A 17,729-nucleotide genomic window follows, 5' to 3' on the forward strand; every position below is an offset into this window, starting at 1 on the left:
GTTCCCAGATACCCACCAGAAAACTGGTAATTAACCTCTGGATAAACTTTCAGTGATTACAGATGAGGAGCGAGGCAACCTTAAGCCATAAACAATATTCCTGCAGTATGGGGGAGCCACAATCATCTGAATGCCAGTTTTCAGAGCCAGCCGGTGAACGTTTCATCTGAGGGATGTTTTCCCGACGATCATCTTATCATTATCACATCTTAAAAGCTGGAGAAGCCCTCAAAGCCGATTTGGCACAAATGTCAACTCAAGGGAGGAATGCCCTCTGTAACACTCGTGGCAACCACAGGCTTTTCACAGCAGCAGAATGTATTTTTAACCAACAAAAATTATTAGAAACAGCTTCCTCATGCTGAACTAAATCCTCCTCATATTTTCCAACCATTTCTCTAATGGAATTTAATTGTTTCCATTTGATTTCTGAAGCAGTACAGAATTAGCCTATTCTCTCTCCCATTTCCTTCAAGAATTTGAAAACAATTATCATCTGTATTCTGAATTATCTCCAGACTGAACTTCCCTAATTCTTTTTTATATTTCTTTTGAGAAGTATTTTCAAATTTATCATCATCTTGTTCCTGCCCTGCAAACACTGTAATACTTGGCCGAAGTCTGCTTAAAATGTGATACCCAGAAAGGAACACAATATTCTAACAGTGATTGATCTTACACTGGAGTTCAGGGGAATTATTCTTTTGATCTGGGCACATACTTCTATCAACACACTCTTAAAAAGCCTTAGTTCTCACCTCCCGTCCCCCTCCCCAGGTGTGCTGTCCTATGAGCTGACATTGGAATTTGGCCAAATCCAACTGCCAACTCTTTTTTCCTGAATACTATCCAGTCAGTCTTCCCCTTCTTTTACCTGGGTAATGGAATGTGTCTAATTTCATTCTGAGCTTGTCTCCACATTGAAATAATTTTAAATATTATTATTTTTTTTTACTTTTGAGACAGAGTTTCACTTTGTTGCCCAGGCTGGAGTGAAGTGGCACAATGTCAGCTCACTGCAATCTCCAACTCCTGGGTTCAAGTGATTATTCTGCCTCAGCCTCCCGAGTAGCTGGGACTACAGACATACACCACAACACCTGGCTAATTTTTGTATTTTTTAGTAGAGATGGGGTTTTGCCATGTTGGCCAAGCTGGTCTTGAACTCCTGACCTCAGGTGATCCACCCACCTTGGCCTCCCAAAGTGCTGGGATTACAGGCGTGAGCCACCTCGCCCGGCCAAAATAGTTTTAAATATTAATAACATCATCATACTTAATAATTCCAGCCCTATTATCTGTAAATTTGATACTTTTATGTTTTTTTTCATTTTTAGCCAAATGACTTGAAATTACCCCCAGTTTAACGTTAATCATTATGCAACTATCTCAGACTGTTTCAATAGCTAGGAATCCATCTGGATAACTATTATCCAGTCACATCCTCCATCTTAGCCACAAAGATATCAACAGCAATGTGTGTCTTGCTGGACTCAATGAACAAACTATTTCTAGCCAGTTTCTCTCATAACAAATGCTAGAGACATTTTATCATGGGAGTACAATTGAGGCGAGCCTCTGGGGTCTATGAAGTATGCAGCTAGTACAGGTTCCAGCTCATGCGAGCCGAACAAGGGAACCTATTTCCTGTTCACTCCTTCCCCTTGTATGTACATCATGGACTAGATGTGTTGAACCTGTACTTTCCCGGGAAAGGGAACTACAAGGTGAATTCAACCAAATAAAAACTCAAGAATCACTCATGGTGTGGTGTGGGGGTGTGTGCATGGTTGTGCACATTACCTCAATTTTTCAAATTTTGTTTCGTTACAGACTTACAGCATTATTGTTTGTTGAAAAAGGCTATTTTGGTCTAATATTTACATCTTGTAACCTTTACCTTTTGCCTTGATACAGTTGATACTAGATAATCACTTAGGTGGATCTGTTTCCAGTAGGAAATTTCTCTATTAAAGGTGACTCAAAAAATAAACTTTTTGGACGTTGACTGTTTTTCAAAGAACTGAAGGTATATCTGTCTTTTCTTTTCTTGTATTTTACTTTTTTTAAAGACAGGGTCTCTTGTCACCCAGGCTGGAGTGCAGTGGCGTGATTATGGCTCATGGCTGCCTTGACCTTCTTGGGCTCAAGCAATCCTCCCACCTCAGCCTCCCAAGTAGCTGGGACTACAGGAATGTGCCACCATCCCTAGCTAACTTTTTTAGTTTTTGTAGAGACAGGGTCTATGTTGCTCAGCCTGGTCTCAAACTCTTGAGCGCAAAGGATCCTCCTGCCTCAACCTTCCAAAGTGTTAAGATTACAGGTGTGAGCCCCCACATTTGTTTCTTTCTTGCTTTTATTTTCACCACACATTTATAAGGGAAGGCATGTTCAATTTCAATGGGCTATCCAATTTCAGATGGGAGACATCTAACTGTAATGTGTTGATTTGAGGGAAGCAGCTTTGGTCACTGTAACTATTCAAATAAAATGGATTTTCTCTTTTAACATTCTTCGGGAGTTCAGTTAACTATGTTTAAACCCTATTTGAGGACTCGGTATTCGTTATGGACTGAATGTTTGTGCCCCATTCCCTACATTGAAGCCCTAACAGCCAATGTGATGGGGTTAGGGGGTGGGGCCTTTGTGGGGGGTGACTGGGTTTAAAGTCATGAGGATGGAACTCTCATGATGGAATTCCTGCTCTTGTAAAACAAAGACACTCTAGGGCTTGCTCCCTGCCACTGCTGCCTGCAGAAGTTTCTGAATCTTTATGTTCCACATCCGCCTCCTGTCTTCCCATGGCTCTCTACAGAGCCATTTGTAACATGTCGACCTGACACTTTTGGGGATGTGGTCAGTAAAAGAGGAAGAGGGGCCTCACCGCGAACCAAATTTACCAGCATGTGGATTGTGGGACTTCCCAGCTTCCAGAACTGTAAGAAATGTCTGCTTTTGAAGCCACCCAGTCTATATTTTGTTACAGCAACCTGAAGTAAGATGGTATTTTAATGTAAATTTTAATGCAATTTCCTTGGTGCATGGAAAGTTCCATCTGTGTATGACAGAAAATGAATAAATGGTAAATGCAAACAAACTGGCCTAGTGGGGAGGCAGGATCTCCACAGACCTATAATTCATACATAAAGGCTAAAGGTAAAATGGCAAAGTAGAAAAGTGAGTCACTGCCTATTACTTAAGGCATTTACAAGTACAATGATCATATCAGTAATTTTTCTTTGAAGAGCTATTTCCTCAATTTTGGTGTCTTCCACAATGCAATTTTCATCCGAAGAGCTACAGATATCCACCTCTCACCTTATTAGCTTTAGAAAGGCAAGACCTTGGCATAATTAGCTCAGGTGATAACTCTTCAAGGCAATTTTTAGTTGTTTAGGTAACATGCAACATTTATACTAGAGGGGGACAAAGTCTATATCACGTGGCATAACGTCAAGACATTTCTCTTCTTTGCATCGTAAAACTAAATCTTTAGGATCATGCCTTATCCATTAGCATAAGATGTTTAAGATTTTATCCTGCACAACACAACAGTGCCTGTAAAAACAAAAAAACAAAAAAACCGAAAGAGGCCTAAATCTCCTGGATCAATTACCTGAAGAGACCTTATTATATGTGGCTCAGTCCATAAATCTAAAGTGTACATTTGTCCAATTACAATTTCCATAGTTATCCACCATGTCAAGTATGTCAGTGATATTCTCTGCTCTGAGCTGGAAAAAAAGAACAACTAGACGGATGGCCACATTAAAAAAAAACAAAGTAAGTCCTTTCTTTTGAATCACACTAGAGAATTTTTTAAAAGTAAGTCCTTTCTTTTGAATTATGCTTGAGAATTTTTTGAGTATTAATTTTTCTGAGACTTAATCTGGCTCTGTTGTCCAGGCTGGAGTATAATGGCATGATCTCAGCTCGCTACAACCTTTGCCTCCCGGGTTCAAGCTATTTTCCTGCCTCAGCCTCCCGAGTAGCTGGGACTACAGGCACCAGACGTCATACCCAGCTTTTTGTATTTTTGTGGAGACAGGGTTTCACCATGTTGGCCAGGCTGGTCTTGAACTTCTGACCTCAGGTGATCCGCCTGCCTTGGCCTCCCAAGGTGCTGGGATTACAGGTGTGAGCCACCGCGCCTGGGCTGAGTTTTAATTTTGTGACTATTCTTTGGTAGATTTTAAATATTAGAGGTAGGCCCTAAATAAAAAGAACACTATGGTGCTTTTGCTCTCATGTATTTCGGTTTTCATGTTAAAGTATGAAAGAAATATGAATTCATTCTCATGGATAATAATATAACTTTATTGTGTGCAGCCTTTCCACACCAATTTAGTTTTTCTGTGTGAAATAAGATTTCAAATGGTAAAGTTGCTGTTAAGGAGACACACTGGAAAAAGCTGAAGAGTTTTTTTTTGTCTGAAACTGGAAAACAGAAAAGTCTAGGGGGGAAAAGATGTGAGAAAACTACTATAGGCTGCAAAGACCACAAAAACAGTTTTGGGGACTAGACGGGGGTGACACTGAGTGAGTGTGGGGAAGAGAAGGGCTGGGCAAATTATCTCAGAATAGAGGGTAGTAGGATTTCAGGTGGATGTTTAAGGTATTTGCTTGGCAGATATAATCTAGGAATCTCCTAGCTCTTGCATTTCCTGCTGTCTGTAATTTTGTTATGTAGTATAATAATTTTTTATTTAGCACAAAGTTCACTTGGACTAGAGAATCGAGAGGTGCTAATTTTGTCTCTGGCTAGCAAAGTCATACCTGAGGTATGCACTGGAAAACAACTGGAAGACCTACGCAGGGTACATTCAAAGTTTTGTTTTTTTTTTTTAGTTTTATTATCCTGTCTTGGTTTCCTTTATTGAATAGATTCCTACAGGAAAAATACTGTGAGTTTACTGTCTGCTGCAGAATTGGAATTTAGACTCACAATAAAGAGAGTTAAAGATAGATCCAAAGGTTCACTTAAAATAAAAATCACCTGACGGAACAGGCTACTGAAGAGTCTCTTCCCTGTGGTTAAGTTTCATCATACACATAAGGCTTTGGAGCAGCTGTCCTAAAATGCTTCTGTCCAAAACCCATTCCTCTTCTGGAGGTTCTGAACCCTTTATGTTCCACATCCACCTCCTCTCTCTTCCCATGGCTCTCTACAGAGCCATTTGTGACATGTCTACCTGACACTTTTGGGGATGTAGTAAGCAAAAGAGGCAAAGTCCCTAACACTTACCAGAAACGCGAAAAGAGAAAAATGTGCTTGGACTTGCTTTAGTATTCTAATTGGCACACATGCCCAAAGACTAATGATCTTGTATGCTGAAGTGGAAATGAGCCTCTCATACAAGCTACGAAATCCTCTAATACAAGATACAAAAACTTATACATTAGACCAGTCTAATTGAAACATAAGTTTTTGATACTCTTGACTGCACTTCGGACGGAAAAGACAAAACTCAAATGGAGGAACGTAATTTAAGTATGGCAGAAAGTTGGGAATCACGTGGCCTGATATACAAAAAATGCATCACTGAGGCATATTCCCCTGGCCTTGAGGTATGCAGGCAAAGGAGAGGTCACACCTTCTTGGGAGACAAAGGATCAAAGTTGACACAGAGCTCCAAGAAAATATTTACCAGAAGAATGTGATGATTCATTTATCAGTCCAGAAATCCCAAGTACAAAACTTCAAGATACAAGAAAGATCAAATTATATCATGTATATGATTCAATTTTAAAATTCTTAGCCCTCTTATATCATATTATCTAGATTATAATAGTAAAAAATCAAGTTACATTCATATGAAACTTTCATAAAAAGAAATCAAATCCAGTTTTATGAAATTTTATAGTACAATTACTTTCTAGTGGGTCTTTTCTTAGGTCACAGTATTTATAATTCCATTTACATCTTTATAATTTTTAAAATTAGAAAACAAAAGGATGTCAATAGAAATCTAAATTTTCACTTGTAAAACTCCCTTCAGTTTCCAGGCCAGTAACACACGGTGATGTTGACTTGTTCTCCAGACATGGACGGCTACCAAGGATCCCCAGTTCACGAAGCATGCAGGCCTCGACTCATTAGGAACGCTTTTTGGTTTGGCTCACGTTTCAAGAAATTGTGGAGCATGTCCATGCCGTCCAGAGATCCCCCAGGTTTCAGGATTAGGTTTCTGTATTTCATTCCAACCTAATAAAACAAAACATCATACCTAATAATTCATGGTTATAGCAATCTTCCAAATCTCTAGATGTAAAAGAGGAAAGGGTAGGGGTGAAGGAAAAAGGACTTTAGCCTTACTCTGTCTAGATGTTTTCTCTTGCTCACAAACAGCTCTGTAGTATTTATTTATTTTGGTAGCTAAGAGATTTGGAGCTTAAAACTTCAGGTCTTCTACACTGTCCTTTATTATGGTCTTGTCTCCTTAGATTCTAGGCAGTGAGCTGACAACATGAACAAACAAACAAAATATAGCCAAATGGAATATATGGCAGGTTCCTATTTGCTGTGCTATCTCTTGTAAATTCAAAAGGGTTAGAAAGCACGTGTTCAAGAAGGCTACAAATAACCTTCTGGGTACCCAGAAACAGGAGCATGGCTACTGTCACATGGTTTCTGCTGCTTTTATGACGGGCTCATTCAAAACAACAACAGAACCCTACTCCTTATGGATGAGAGAAGGAGGGCCGCACATGTCCCGCAGGGGAGGGCCAGACGTTTTGGTGGGTGCGATGCTGGGAATGACGAACTTTAGAAAGCTTTCTTTGGGGATGGAGGTCTGGAATTTTAAAACATCACAGTTCCTCTACTTTTATTTACATAAACACAGGAGCAGATAGAGTGAAAGAAAATAGTTGTTATTCAGTATCAGCATTGTTCAATATTTTCACTTCCCTTTCAGTGTCCTTTTAAGGAAGCAAGGCAAGACCATTCAATGAAGCATAATTCCAAATATGTACATAACAAACAATTCACAGAGCAACACTTACATTTATATCCATTATATCACTTGATCAACAGGACTTAGTATAAGAAGAGCTAGAGAATTTCCAGCTCTGTCTTATAACAAGATTTTGATGGGTACAACCATCAGAGGTAAATTTAGTCAAACTGTTAAGGAAAATAAAACATGGATGAAATCTACCAAGTTAGACACAAAACGATTTATGTCCTAGGGCCATAAGAATACAAACTTTTGGGGTTACATTTGGCTGTTAATAGAAATCATTTGCAGCTTATTAATCATCTATAGGCTAACATGTAACTTCACAGTCTGGACTCTAATCAGGAGTAAATAACTAGTCAAAGTTACCTTCTCAGAATCTCTAGGGCTGCACTGTCCAACAGAAACATAATATGAAGCACATATGTAACTTTAAACTTTCTACTAACCACATTTTTTTAAGTTAAAGAAACAAACAGGTAAAATTAATGTTGCTATTTTACTTAAACCACTATATCTACAATAGTATCATTTCAACATGTGTCAATATCCACATTATGGAGACTTGTTGCTGTTGTTGTAAGGGCTCAAAATCCAGGGTGTTTTCTACACTTACGGTGCATCTCAATTCAGTTCTTCGGTTGTACTTAACCTCATTTCAAGTGCTCAACAGCCACACGTGGCTACCACACTGGACAGGTCTAGCGCCCAGAGCATAAAATAGTCTTTAGGGGGGCTTGTTACAGTGTTCTAGTATGATATTAAAAAGGTACACAGCAGTCTTGTTGCCTTATTTCCAAGTTTTAAAGCGATTTTCTTAGGAGAAGGCGTTCAGTCACTGATATCGAACTTCCCAAAACTGATGACCAGGGCTTGAAGCTAGATTCAATTAGCTCCCTTCCCTTTCCGCCCCCGGGTCCTGGCCCCTGCCCCTGCCCCTGCCTCTGCCTCTGCCTTTTCTTTTTTTTTTTTTTTTTGAGGCAGAGTCTCATTCTGTTGTCCAGGCTGGAGTGCAGTGGCACAGTTTCGGGTTACTGCAACATCTGCCTCCCAGGGTCAAGCGATTCTTATGCCTCAGCCTCCCAAGTAACTGAGATTACAGGAGTGAACCACCATACCCAGCTAATTTTTTTGTATTTTTAGTAAAGATGGGGTTTTGCGATGTTGGCCAGGCTGGTCTCTAACTTCTGGCCTCAAGTGACCTGCTTGCCTCGGCCTCCCAAAGTGCTGGGATTACAGGTGTGAGCCACTGCGCCCAGCCTTCAATCAGCTTTCGGGAAAACAGACAGACAAACAAACAAAAACACGCCATGTCTTGCCTATTCTGCAGCAATTCATTACTGCTACAGCAGCAATCTCGAATCTAAAATGTGAGTGATGGCTGTGCTCGTCATGGCCGTTAACTGAGCTAAGAAGGAGCATATCATGGCTTGTGAGCCCAACCACGATTTACCTCCCTTCCCTTCCTTTCTTTGCTCACCACACCTAAATCTGACTAGTGTTAACTGAGTGGCTGGAGCTGGAAAGACTGTGCGCCCTGGGTAGAGCAGCACAGGAAGAATGCAGACAATGGGAGTTAAATTTTTCTGCAGAATTACAAAAATATTTTAAATATTTTATTATGAAAAACTTAAAATACATACTAATAGTAGAGACAACAGTATAATGAGCTCTCATGAACCTATCACTCAATCTCAATCATCAGTATTTCATCTGCAGAAATTCTTCAAGCTCAAGATCTGTGTATCATGTGTCTTTCATTTCTTATAAAGACATATGCATTTGACAAGTATGGAAACATTAAGGAAAATCGAAATGAAAGTTTTAAAAAATCACTCCAAATGTGAACATCTGACAAAGTATTTTCATTTTGTGCAGAGAACTGTAATTTTAGGTAGTAAAGGAGGCATTTGAGGAGTTCCATAGTGTTGTAAAGAGACAGCTCATGAATGGTAAAATCATTTCAGAGTAGGGCACTGTTTTGTCTCACAATATGTGGCTCAGTACAGCTCAAATCTTCCTCTGCCTATGGCTCCAAACAAGTTGATTCAATTTCCTGAATTACAGAGCAATGGTCTTTTAATAGTTTCATTTCCTTTGCAATGAAGTTTTGAGAAGAGTTTAAGAGTCATTTTGGTAACAGGATCTTCCTTTACTTAAGAAAAAAAACAGTTAAGTGAATTTGTGTGTTTTGGGGGGTACCAGGCTCTTTGTGTGAGAGAACATGGTCTGGGAGACATATGCCACAGGTGGAGGGAGTCTTTGCCCTGAGTTGTTCTGTTAACACTTTGTTTATAAAGAAACTGTAACTGTGAGAAAATCAAGAAGAGAAGCTCTAAGACAACTGCTAAAATTTTTCATGTTAGAAACATCCTTCAGGAAGATCTGCATACAGTAAAAACTAGAGCTTTCCTATGAAAGAAAACCAGTGTCATCCACCTCTGTGGCTTTTTTAATCCTAGAAGATTAGCATGTATCTTTTGGCAACCATGCAAGTCTTCTCTAACAGTGATGATTTCTGAAGCAAGATCAGGAACTCCAGAGTCAGGCCCAGGTTTGAATCTTGGCTCAATCTTTAGCTATGTGACCTGGGGCCTTGATTTCCTCATCTGTCAAATGGGAATATGCCTATCTCACTCAGTTTCTGGGCAGTTAGAGGAGGTGATTTCAGTATTCTGTTTGCTCCCTGGCATAATATCTGGCATATAGCGGTAATCAATAAACCTCTCCTCCTCCCATCTCCTTTCCTCCTTCCCTCTCCTCTCTTTCCTTTCCCACTGTCCCAGCTCAGTTATGTATATACAGTTCAGGGAAACAAATGCATTCCTGGTGTGGCATTTCCTCAAAATTAGTTCTATCACCTAATAAAGCTAAAGAAAGGCATAAGGAACTTCATTTCCACTATTAATAAGAAATAGAATGCATAATTCAGTAGAAATATTAAGTGGGAGAGATAAGGCACCCAGGCACTCATTTTATCCAATAACATGCACCCTTTCAGGTAATATCTTAATAGCAATAATGATTACCTAAATGACAGATGTCCATCATTTATCAGCAATGAGAATATATAAATGGGAAACAGATGGGGTCCCCTGCTATCTTGGGCATCTCTGCAGCAGCACATGCAGGCTCTCACTAACTTTCCACCCCTCCTCCATCCTTCCCAGCATGGATGACTCTGGGGAGTGCAGTCAGAGATGTCTCCTTCCTACACTGAGTGACAGTCATCAGGGCAGAGAGTGACCAGCCAAGGACGGGTGATGACGATCAGGCACCTGACAAGCTCACCAGCCTGCTTTAAAGCTGGACTTTGAACCTTCTCCTTCCACAGCCCGTAACTCCCTCCCAAGAGCACACCATTTGTTTTCTGTGAGAGTGGGGAGATCTTGAATGGACAAAAATTAAAAAAGGAACTGCTTTGACAACAACAAAGGAGGGAGAGAACAAAATTGGTGCTGATAGAGAGAGAGACAAGAATAGTAGTAGGAATTGCTGTCTGATTAGAAGAGGCCTTCTGGAAACCTTACTGATTGGTGAGGATAGAAGGGTAAACCTTTATAGGGAGGGAGTAGATTTAAAGGAAAAACACCCTGGGTAGGAGTATGTATGGGGGGTAGAGAAGTGGAAGCGGATGGGGAAAACCATCAGTCAGGTCCAAAGAGGCACAAATATGTAAAACAGTAATTAAATTAAATAGTTGTGAAGCAGAGAAGGGAACCAATGCTGAATAAAATAGTTCCTTTTACAAGAGTCTTCTGATCTATCAGAGAAGATAAAGAAATAGACAATTAACCAGGCAGATTATTGGGATGCTAAGAGCAAACAAAGAAGGGCTGTAGGAGCACAAAGGAAGAAAAACTGCTTCCAGCTGGTTGGGATTCAAGATTTAGAAGGCCTGGCCTTGTAAATATTCAAGAAGTAGGTTGGAAATCAATTCGAATTCCTTCCTTTGTCCCTCAACTCAGGCAAAACCTGAGGCTACTAGAAAAGGTTCAGTTATAAGAAAAATCAGCTGTTGGGTGGTACATCAAGAGAGCTGAGACAGAGAAGAGAATTAAAGCCATTTGTAAAAATCTTCTGGAGAGGAAATTTCATATTCTCTTTTAGCAACACGTTACAGGAAGAATTGGGCCTAGGAATCTGTTTCAAGCACTGGGATCCTTAGCTTTGTATTATCTATCAAGTGATTCTTTGTCATGTTTAACCAAGACTCTTCATGTATCTGTGGCTATTATTGTAAGATGTAGCTCCTTCTTTATGGCATTACAGACTGAAATACAGTTACACTTACTCTCTTGAGTTTCTCAGTATTTCTTTCAGAAGTGATACTTGTTCGTATTTCTCCTCCTCTGATGGAAGAAACAAAGCTTAGCAATTTCTCCAAATGCAAAAGAGGAGGAAGATAATAGTAGCTTAACAATATAATTGCCTTTGAATTCACAATGTCTATTACCTCTTAGAAAATTTTCCCACAGTGAAGTTGCCTTATAAAAAGAAATGGCCTTAGTTAAAATGCCCCCATTCTTTCAACCTATGATTAGCTGCTGGATTCTGAATTCACATTTGGTGACCTTAAAGACCTTCGAGAGCTTCCTGGAAAAGCGTTAATCCCAAGCAGTTCCACTCCATAATTATTTAAGAGAACAGTTAGAAAAGTGAAAAGTATGTCTGACAATAAGACAACTTCATGTTCACTGAGAAAAAAGTACTTTAGGTAATCTATAACAAAGCAATTAAACAGTTAAGATGTGATGTCTATTTACTATGAAAAATAAAATTTTAAAAACTATAGATAAAACCAGAGGTAGCAAAGTTTTAGGCTATTATAGGTAAGCACTCAGTTATTATACTTTGATAGAGGCCCTCAAAACAGAATGAAAACTATACCCTAATATATTCTACTGCTACTTGCTATAGTTCTGCTTGCCAAGATCTGAAATGGCCCCCAGAGCAAACCCTGGAGTTTGCGGGATGGCAGCAGGTTACAGAGAGAAGGCCTGGACACAGTCCTCTCTATTGCATAACCAATAACGTCAACAATATGTGGTTTCTCAGCTCCCAGCCTCTCTAGCGCCTGGGGACTAACAATAGCAGACACTGATGCTTTGAAGGGCCATCCCGGTATCTTCTCAAAGTGACCCACACACACACTAGGCAGGGTGAGACAACAAAGTCTGCAGGATATATTTTGATTGCTCTGATTCCCGTGACTTCAGAGCAATGAAGTATTCCTTTATACCATCAAAAATTCATATTTTTATCCTGTCTATGTGTCTGAAGCAACTGACATGTGAAACTAAAGCAAATCACAGAGTCTGGAATGACTCCAGGTAATGCCATCTTTCTCAGTGTTGGCTAATAACACTCTGTGGTTATGGCACAAAATAAGTAATGTATGGTGTACTGGTCTGAAGAAGTATTTTTCTGTTTCTTTTTTTAAGTTCAGGGGTATGAGTGCAGGTTTGTTACACAGGTAAACTTGTGTCATGGGGGTTTGCTGTACAGGTTATTTCATTATCCAGGTATTAAAGCTAGTACCAATTAGTTATTTTTCCTGATCTTCTCCTTCCTCCCATCCTTCACCCTCCAAAAGGCCCCAGTGTGTGCTGTTCTCCTCTACGTGTCTATGTGTTTGCATCATTTAGCTCCCACTTATAAGTGAGAACATGCGGTATGTGGTTTTTGATTCCTGTGTTAGTTTGCTAAGGGTAATGGCCTCCAGCTCCATCCATGTCCCTACAAAGGACATGATCTTGTTCTTTTTTTTTTTTTTTAGATGGAGTTTCGCTCTTGTTGTGCAGGCTGGAGTGCAATGGTGCAATCTCGGCTCACTGCAACCTCTACCTTCTGGCTTCAGATCTTGTTCTTTTTCATGGCTGCAAGATATTCTGTGATGTATATTGCTTTTGTGGGGGGAGTTCTTCTTCCTCTTTTCTTTTGAAAACAAATATTTGCTCTAAAATAACACTCGCCTTACAAAATACAAGTACTCAGTTACTAAAAATTAATGCTTTGGGATAACAAAAGAATTTCTTCTTGTCTTCATCACACATAGCTATAATAACGATCTGTTTTTTGTAGACTAGGATTGTTGTCCCAAAGCATTAATTTTTAATAACTGGGTAGCTGTATTTTGTAAGGCAAGTGTCATTTTAGAGCAAATATTTGTGTCTTTTTTTTTTTAAAGAACACCCCCCCCCACCAACAAAAAACCCCAAATAGTACATTGTATGAGGGAATAAAATGGCTGCTTAAGAACTATCTTCCAGTATCTGCAAAGGGTGTGAAGGTGAGGGCCAAAGGATTCTTCTTGGTTTTTGGAGCCAGGTCCATTCTTGCTGTGACAGCAGAGGAGCAGAAAGTGCCATGATACTCAGAGCATTTGAAAGGAGAGGAAAAAGTGTAAAGGAAGGAATTAACACCAGCCTTATGGCTTAAGACATCTAATAACACACAGCACTGCTGAATCCAGAATTTTAGTAACACTGAAAATTGTTTTTCACATCACAAGTTTTAACTCCAAGTTGTTGGGATGATGCTTTCTCTAAGTTCAACCCAGCACCTTTGTCTAAATAAGAGTAGTATGGCTGTCTGCCAAACTGTGAAGTTTGAGAATAAGAGGAAGTACAGAGAAGCATAATGGCAGGAACTGCTTCTATTACACTTGCAAGTTCCTTGGAACCACAGGGATCAGTAATCTGGCTGCTACCTTGACAACCGGAAGAGAAAAGGTAATGATAGAGGGTTCTGGGTATGTGGTCACATGAGGGCGAGCACAGAGGAGGTGATGGCGAAGGCCTAGCTGGGAGAGGCAGTGTACACTTAACACCAGGAATCCTCACCAATGACTGCCAGTAAGATGTCATAACTGTACCTTTACCTAGTTAGAATTTTTCTCTTTGAAACATTGTTTCTGGCTTCTAAAACAATCTATGTATATGTAAAAATAGTGAAAAGCTCCAGGAAAGTACAGAAAAAATTAATAATTACTCATAAACTATCCCCAAAGATAATCATCAACATTTTGATGTGCTTTTTTTTTTTTTTTAAACACACTTTAAAATCAACATTTGTATTCTATGGTATAAAATATTTTATAATATGTCTTTTCACTTGGGTAATAGTTACATTAAATAATCCGGACATAATAAAAGCTTACTGAAGCCCTTCTTCCATGCCCAAGACCACTTTTTTTTTTTTTCTTTTTTCTTTAAAAACTAGTCTATTTTTCATTTTTTATTTTTATTTTTTGATTTTTAATTTTTATTTGTTTTAGGGGACAGTTCTCCAAAAGAGAAAAGAAAAGGTAATGGGAGAAAGTACTAGGCATGTGGTCACTAGGTACTAGGCATGCAGCACCCAGGAGGTGACGGGGAGGGCTTAGTCCACGCCTCCAAGTCCACTCATATGTTCAAAGCATGGAAAGATCACTTTTGGTTTTTGATAATCTCAAAGACTTCTTGAACATGTGGTCACACGAGTGAGACCTTTAAGAGTGCTAGAATTTTTGAGATGTACACATGAAGGAGGCATATATTTTAGGTGAACAAAAAAGAACCAATACATTTGTGAAGGTGGAGAGACCTAAGGGAACACATAAACTTGTCAACACACAGGGAGTTCTGGGAAGTAACAAAGGGTTTGATTGTCGCGCTGAGGGCTGTGAAGAGAGAGAGGAATAACAAGAAGCAGGAAGTAAAGAAGAAGGACAAGGGCCTTCGGAGTTGGTAACTGGGTCATCAGTGGTAACTATGGAGGAAGGGTAACTTTCCAATTCTGTTGGTGGGGGCAAAAGCAAGGAAAGAGAGGTTTGCAAAGACTTCTTATACCAAGAAATTAGGCTATGAAAAGAACAGAGCAGTAGCACTGACTAGGGTTATCAGAGTCAGTAGCAAGTTTTTTTTCCAAGACAGCAAACCAGGAACTCTTGGAGCTAGATACATCTCCTCTGAGACAGGAGAAAATAAGACAAGTATTGAAGTATAGAGAAAGAAAGATGAAGGTACTCATTCTCAATGATTTTTTTTTTGAGACAGGGTCTCACTCTGTCATTCAGGCTGGAGTGCAGTGGCATGATCTCGGCTTACTGCAGCTTCCATCCCTCCTGGGCTCAAGCAATTCTCCCATCTTAGCCTCCAGAGTAGCTGGGGCTATAGGCTTCTACCACCACACCTGGCTAATTTTGTTTATTTTTTTGTAGAGAGGAGGTCTTGCTATATCGAATAGGTTGGTCTCAAATTCCTGGACTCGAGTGATCCTCCCACCTCAGCCTCCCAAAGTTCTGGGATTACAGGTGTGAGCCACTGCAGCCAGCTTCAATGATCTTAATTTTCTTAATAAAGAGGAGAGATCATCTGCTGACAGAGGAGAGAGGTGGTGGGGATTTGGAGGGAAATCAATAAGGGGAATGGACTTGGACCACAGAGAGCACTGGGGTCCAGTTCAGGCTAGAGAGCATGACTTTGCAGTTGGGCAGGTCAGTGGAGTCATACAATCTTCTCCAGAACACTTTGAGTCCTAAGGGCACCATCTCTATGGTGGAGGCATTAAGGGATGGGTCCTGGTTGAAGGTCATGCAGGAGTAGGTATGTCTGTGAGAACAATAGTCAGTAGTTGACCTTTGTAAATGGGTTGGCCAGGTAATGGAAAAAGAATTGCAAGGACTTAACAGATTGGGTGGGGTGGGATGGGAGATGAAATGCTTCAAAATAATGAAGTATGGGTACCTTAGAGGTGTTATTTCAGGAGGAAGATGGGGAGGGAATGGTGATCTAAATCACATCAATGTGCTTCAATACATATGTGTAAGGTACTATGCAATCTAGAAAAAACATTTGGAGAACAAATCAATTGGTTGAAATAAGCACAGAGAGCCTGATTTTGGTAATTTGTTCTTCTAATTTCTGAACCAAACAATTTAAAAACATACACTGGAAAATGCATCAGCCTTGGAAATAATCTGACGGATGAGACTTCTGTGAGAATGGAGATTGGGGGCTGTAAATCAGGAAGATTTGTCTGGCAGCTACCTGGCAGTCAATTCACTGCACACAGAAAGTAATGGCTCAGGTTAATGAAGCAACTTTGTGACAAAGGTCACAAACTATGTAGTGGGTGGGGCATGCCAGCCACAGAAAAAGGGCGTCTCCCACAGAGAGTGCACAAAGTGTGTAGAGAATATGAAAACACAGGGAAACCATTTACATCAGGAAGGAGTTTACCTTTCTGTCCCAACCTCCTATAAAACTCAAACATTGTACGGTACACGTCAAAACTAGCAGCTATAGATTCTCAAAACCATAAACAAAGCTTTGAATTTTTAATTATGTAATATATTGGAATGTTAACAAGCAAGAAAATATGTTACTTTTTCTTTTTAAGCTGTAGAATTAATCACTTATATACTGCAACTTAATGATGTACGATGATTTGAAAGATGCAAGGCCTCAGAGGTAAAAGCTGTTACCAAGCCTCTTACAGTAAAATCTAGGTATGATCAACATTTTACACTAGGAGTTAAAGGGGAAGGAGCAATTACAAAATTAACAAAAGGAGAAAAATAATACTATACCTCCGGATTCATTATCCCTTCTTTTTTAAAACAGCTGTAAAACATGTCCATGGAAAATACTTCACTCCAAAGATATCCATAATATTGGCCATCGTATCCCCCTGCCAAATGTCCAAAAGTAGCTGGCATATTTGTGCCTTTAAAAAAAGATACATTTCACTCAATGTGATTGCAAACGTTAATGATCAGGTTAACAGCTAGCTAAGGTTTCCCTTTGGGGAGCCCAGCTGTGGGAGGAGAGAATGAATGATATCATCTCACCTCTAGTACTCCTTGGGCTTATGTGTCCTCTTGGCCAAGATGTTTACAAACATCTCTCAATGGCTCAGCCTCAGAGCTGGTTTCGGCTCCAAGCTCTGGAATGCCTAACGATAGTTTCAGCGGCTTTGTCCACACCCATCAGATAGCTCAGTGTTTTAGAACTGAAATCAGTCCTTTCTTATCCCTTAAACATGCATGTCTTGAAAAAGAATATTAACCCTACTCTTTGCCACACCTCTTTATATCTAAAATGTCTCAGAGTTGCACTTATTTTAGGTTGATAATTACTGAAAAAGAACTTTTTTTTTTTGAGACAGTCTCACTCTATCGCCCAAGCTGGAGTACAGTGGTGAGATCTTGGCTCAATGCAACCTCAGCATCCCAGGTTTAAGGGATTCTCCTGTCTCAGCCTCCCGAGTAGCTGGGGTTACAGGTACTTGCCACCACGCTGGCTAATTTTTGTATTTTTAGTGGAGACAGGGTTTCACCACTTTAGTCAGGCTGGTCTCGAATTCTGACCTCAAGTGATCTGCCCACCCTGGCCTCCCAAAGTGTTGGGATTACAGGTTTGAGCCACCGTGCCTGGCCTGAAAAAGAACTCTTCACCAATTCGATCTACCTGTAGGGCTACTTTATATAGGATTTTGTCCAAAATCCTGAGCTCAGGTGATCTTCCCGCCTTGGCCTCCCAAAGTGCTGGGATTACAGGCGTGAGCCACCATGCCAGGCCTAAAAATGCCCCTTCTTGATAGCATAACAAGATGACTAATAGTCAATAATAATTTAATTGTACATTTAAAAACGTACTTGCTACACGAAGGCTTGTGACACAAAGGTGTGCTATGGCTTACTATGTGGGGAGCCTAGAATGACTCAACTGACCATTCTTATCTTTATTTTCTCTGTAAATGTGGCTGACTCATTTTAATAACAAT

At 40.0% G+C, this 17,729-nt stretch overlaps 1 protein-coding gene across 8 annotated transcripts in view; it reads right to left on the reverse strand.

Moving 5' to 3' along the window:
• Positions 1–328: 328 nt before the first annotated feature.
• The window catches only part of NLN (neurolysin), a 103,756-nt gene continuing 86,355 nt past the window's right edge, over positions 329–17,729 (reverse strand). For all 8 annotated transcript variants that reach the window (XM_007973939.3, XM_007973944.3, XM_007973942.3 and 5 more), the window contains 2 exons: positions 16,534–16,670; positions 329–6,205 (listed from right to left, as the gene is read on the reverse strand). In XM_007973939.3, coding sequence (XP_007972130.1) covers positions 6,071–6,205; positions 16,534–16,670 — 272 coding nt within the window. In that variant the 3' untranslated portion in view covers positions 329–6,070. The remainder of the gene's footprint in view (positions 6,206–16,533; positions 16,671–17,729) is intronic.

Source organism: Chlorocebus sabaeus, chromosome 4 (assembly GCF_047675955.1).
Source record: "Chlorocebus sabaeus isolate Y175 chromosome 4, mChlSab1.0.hap1, whole genome shotgun sequence".
NCBI lineage: Eukaryota > Metazoa > Chordata > Mammalia > Primates > Cercopithecidae > Chlorocebus > Chlorocebus sabaeus.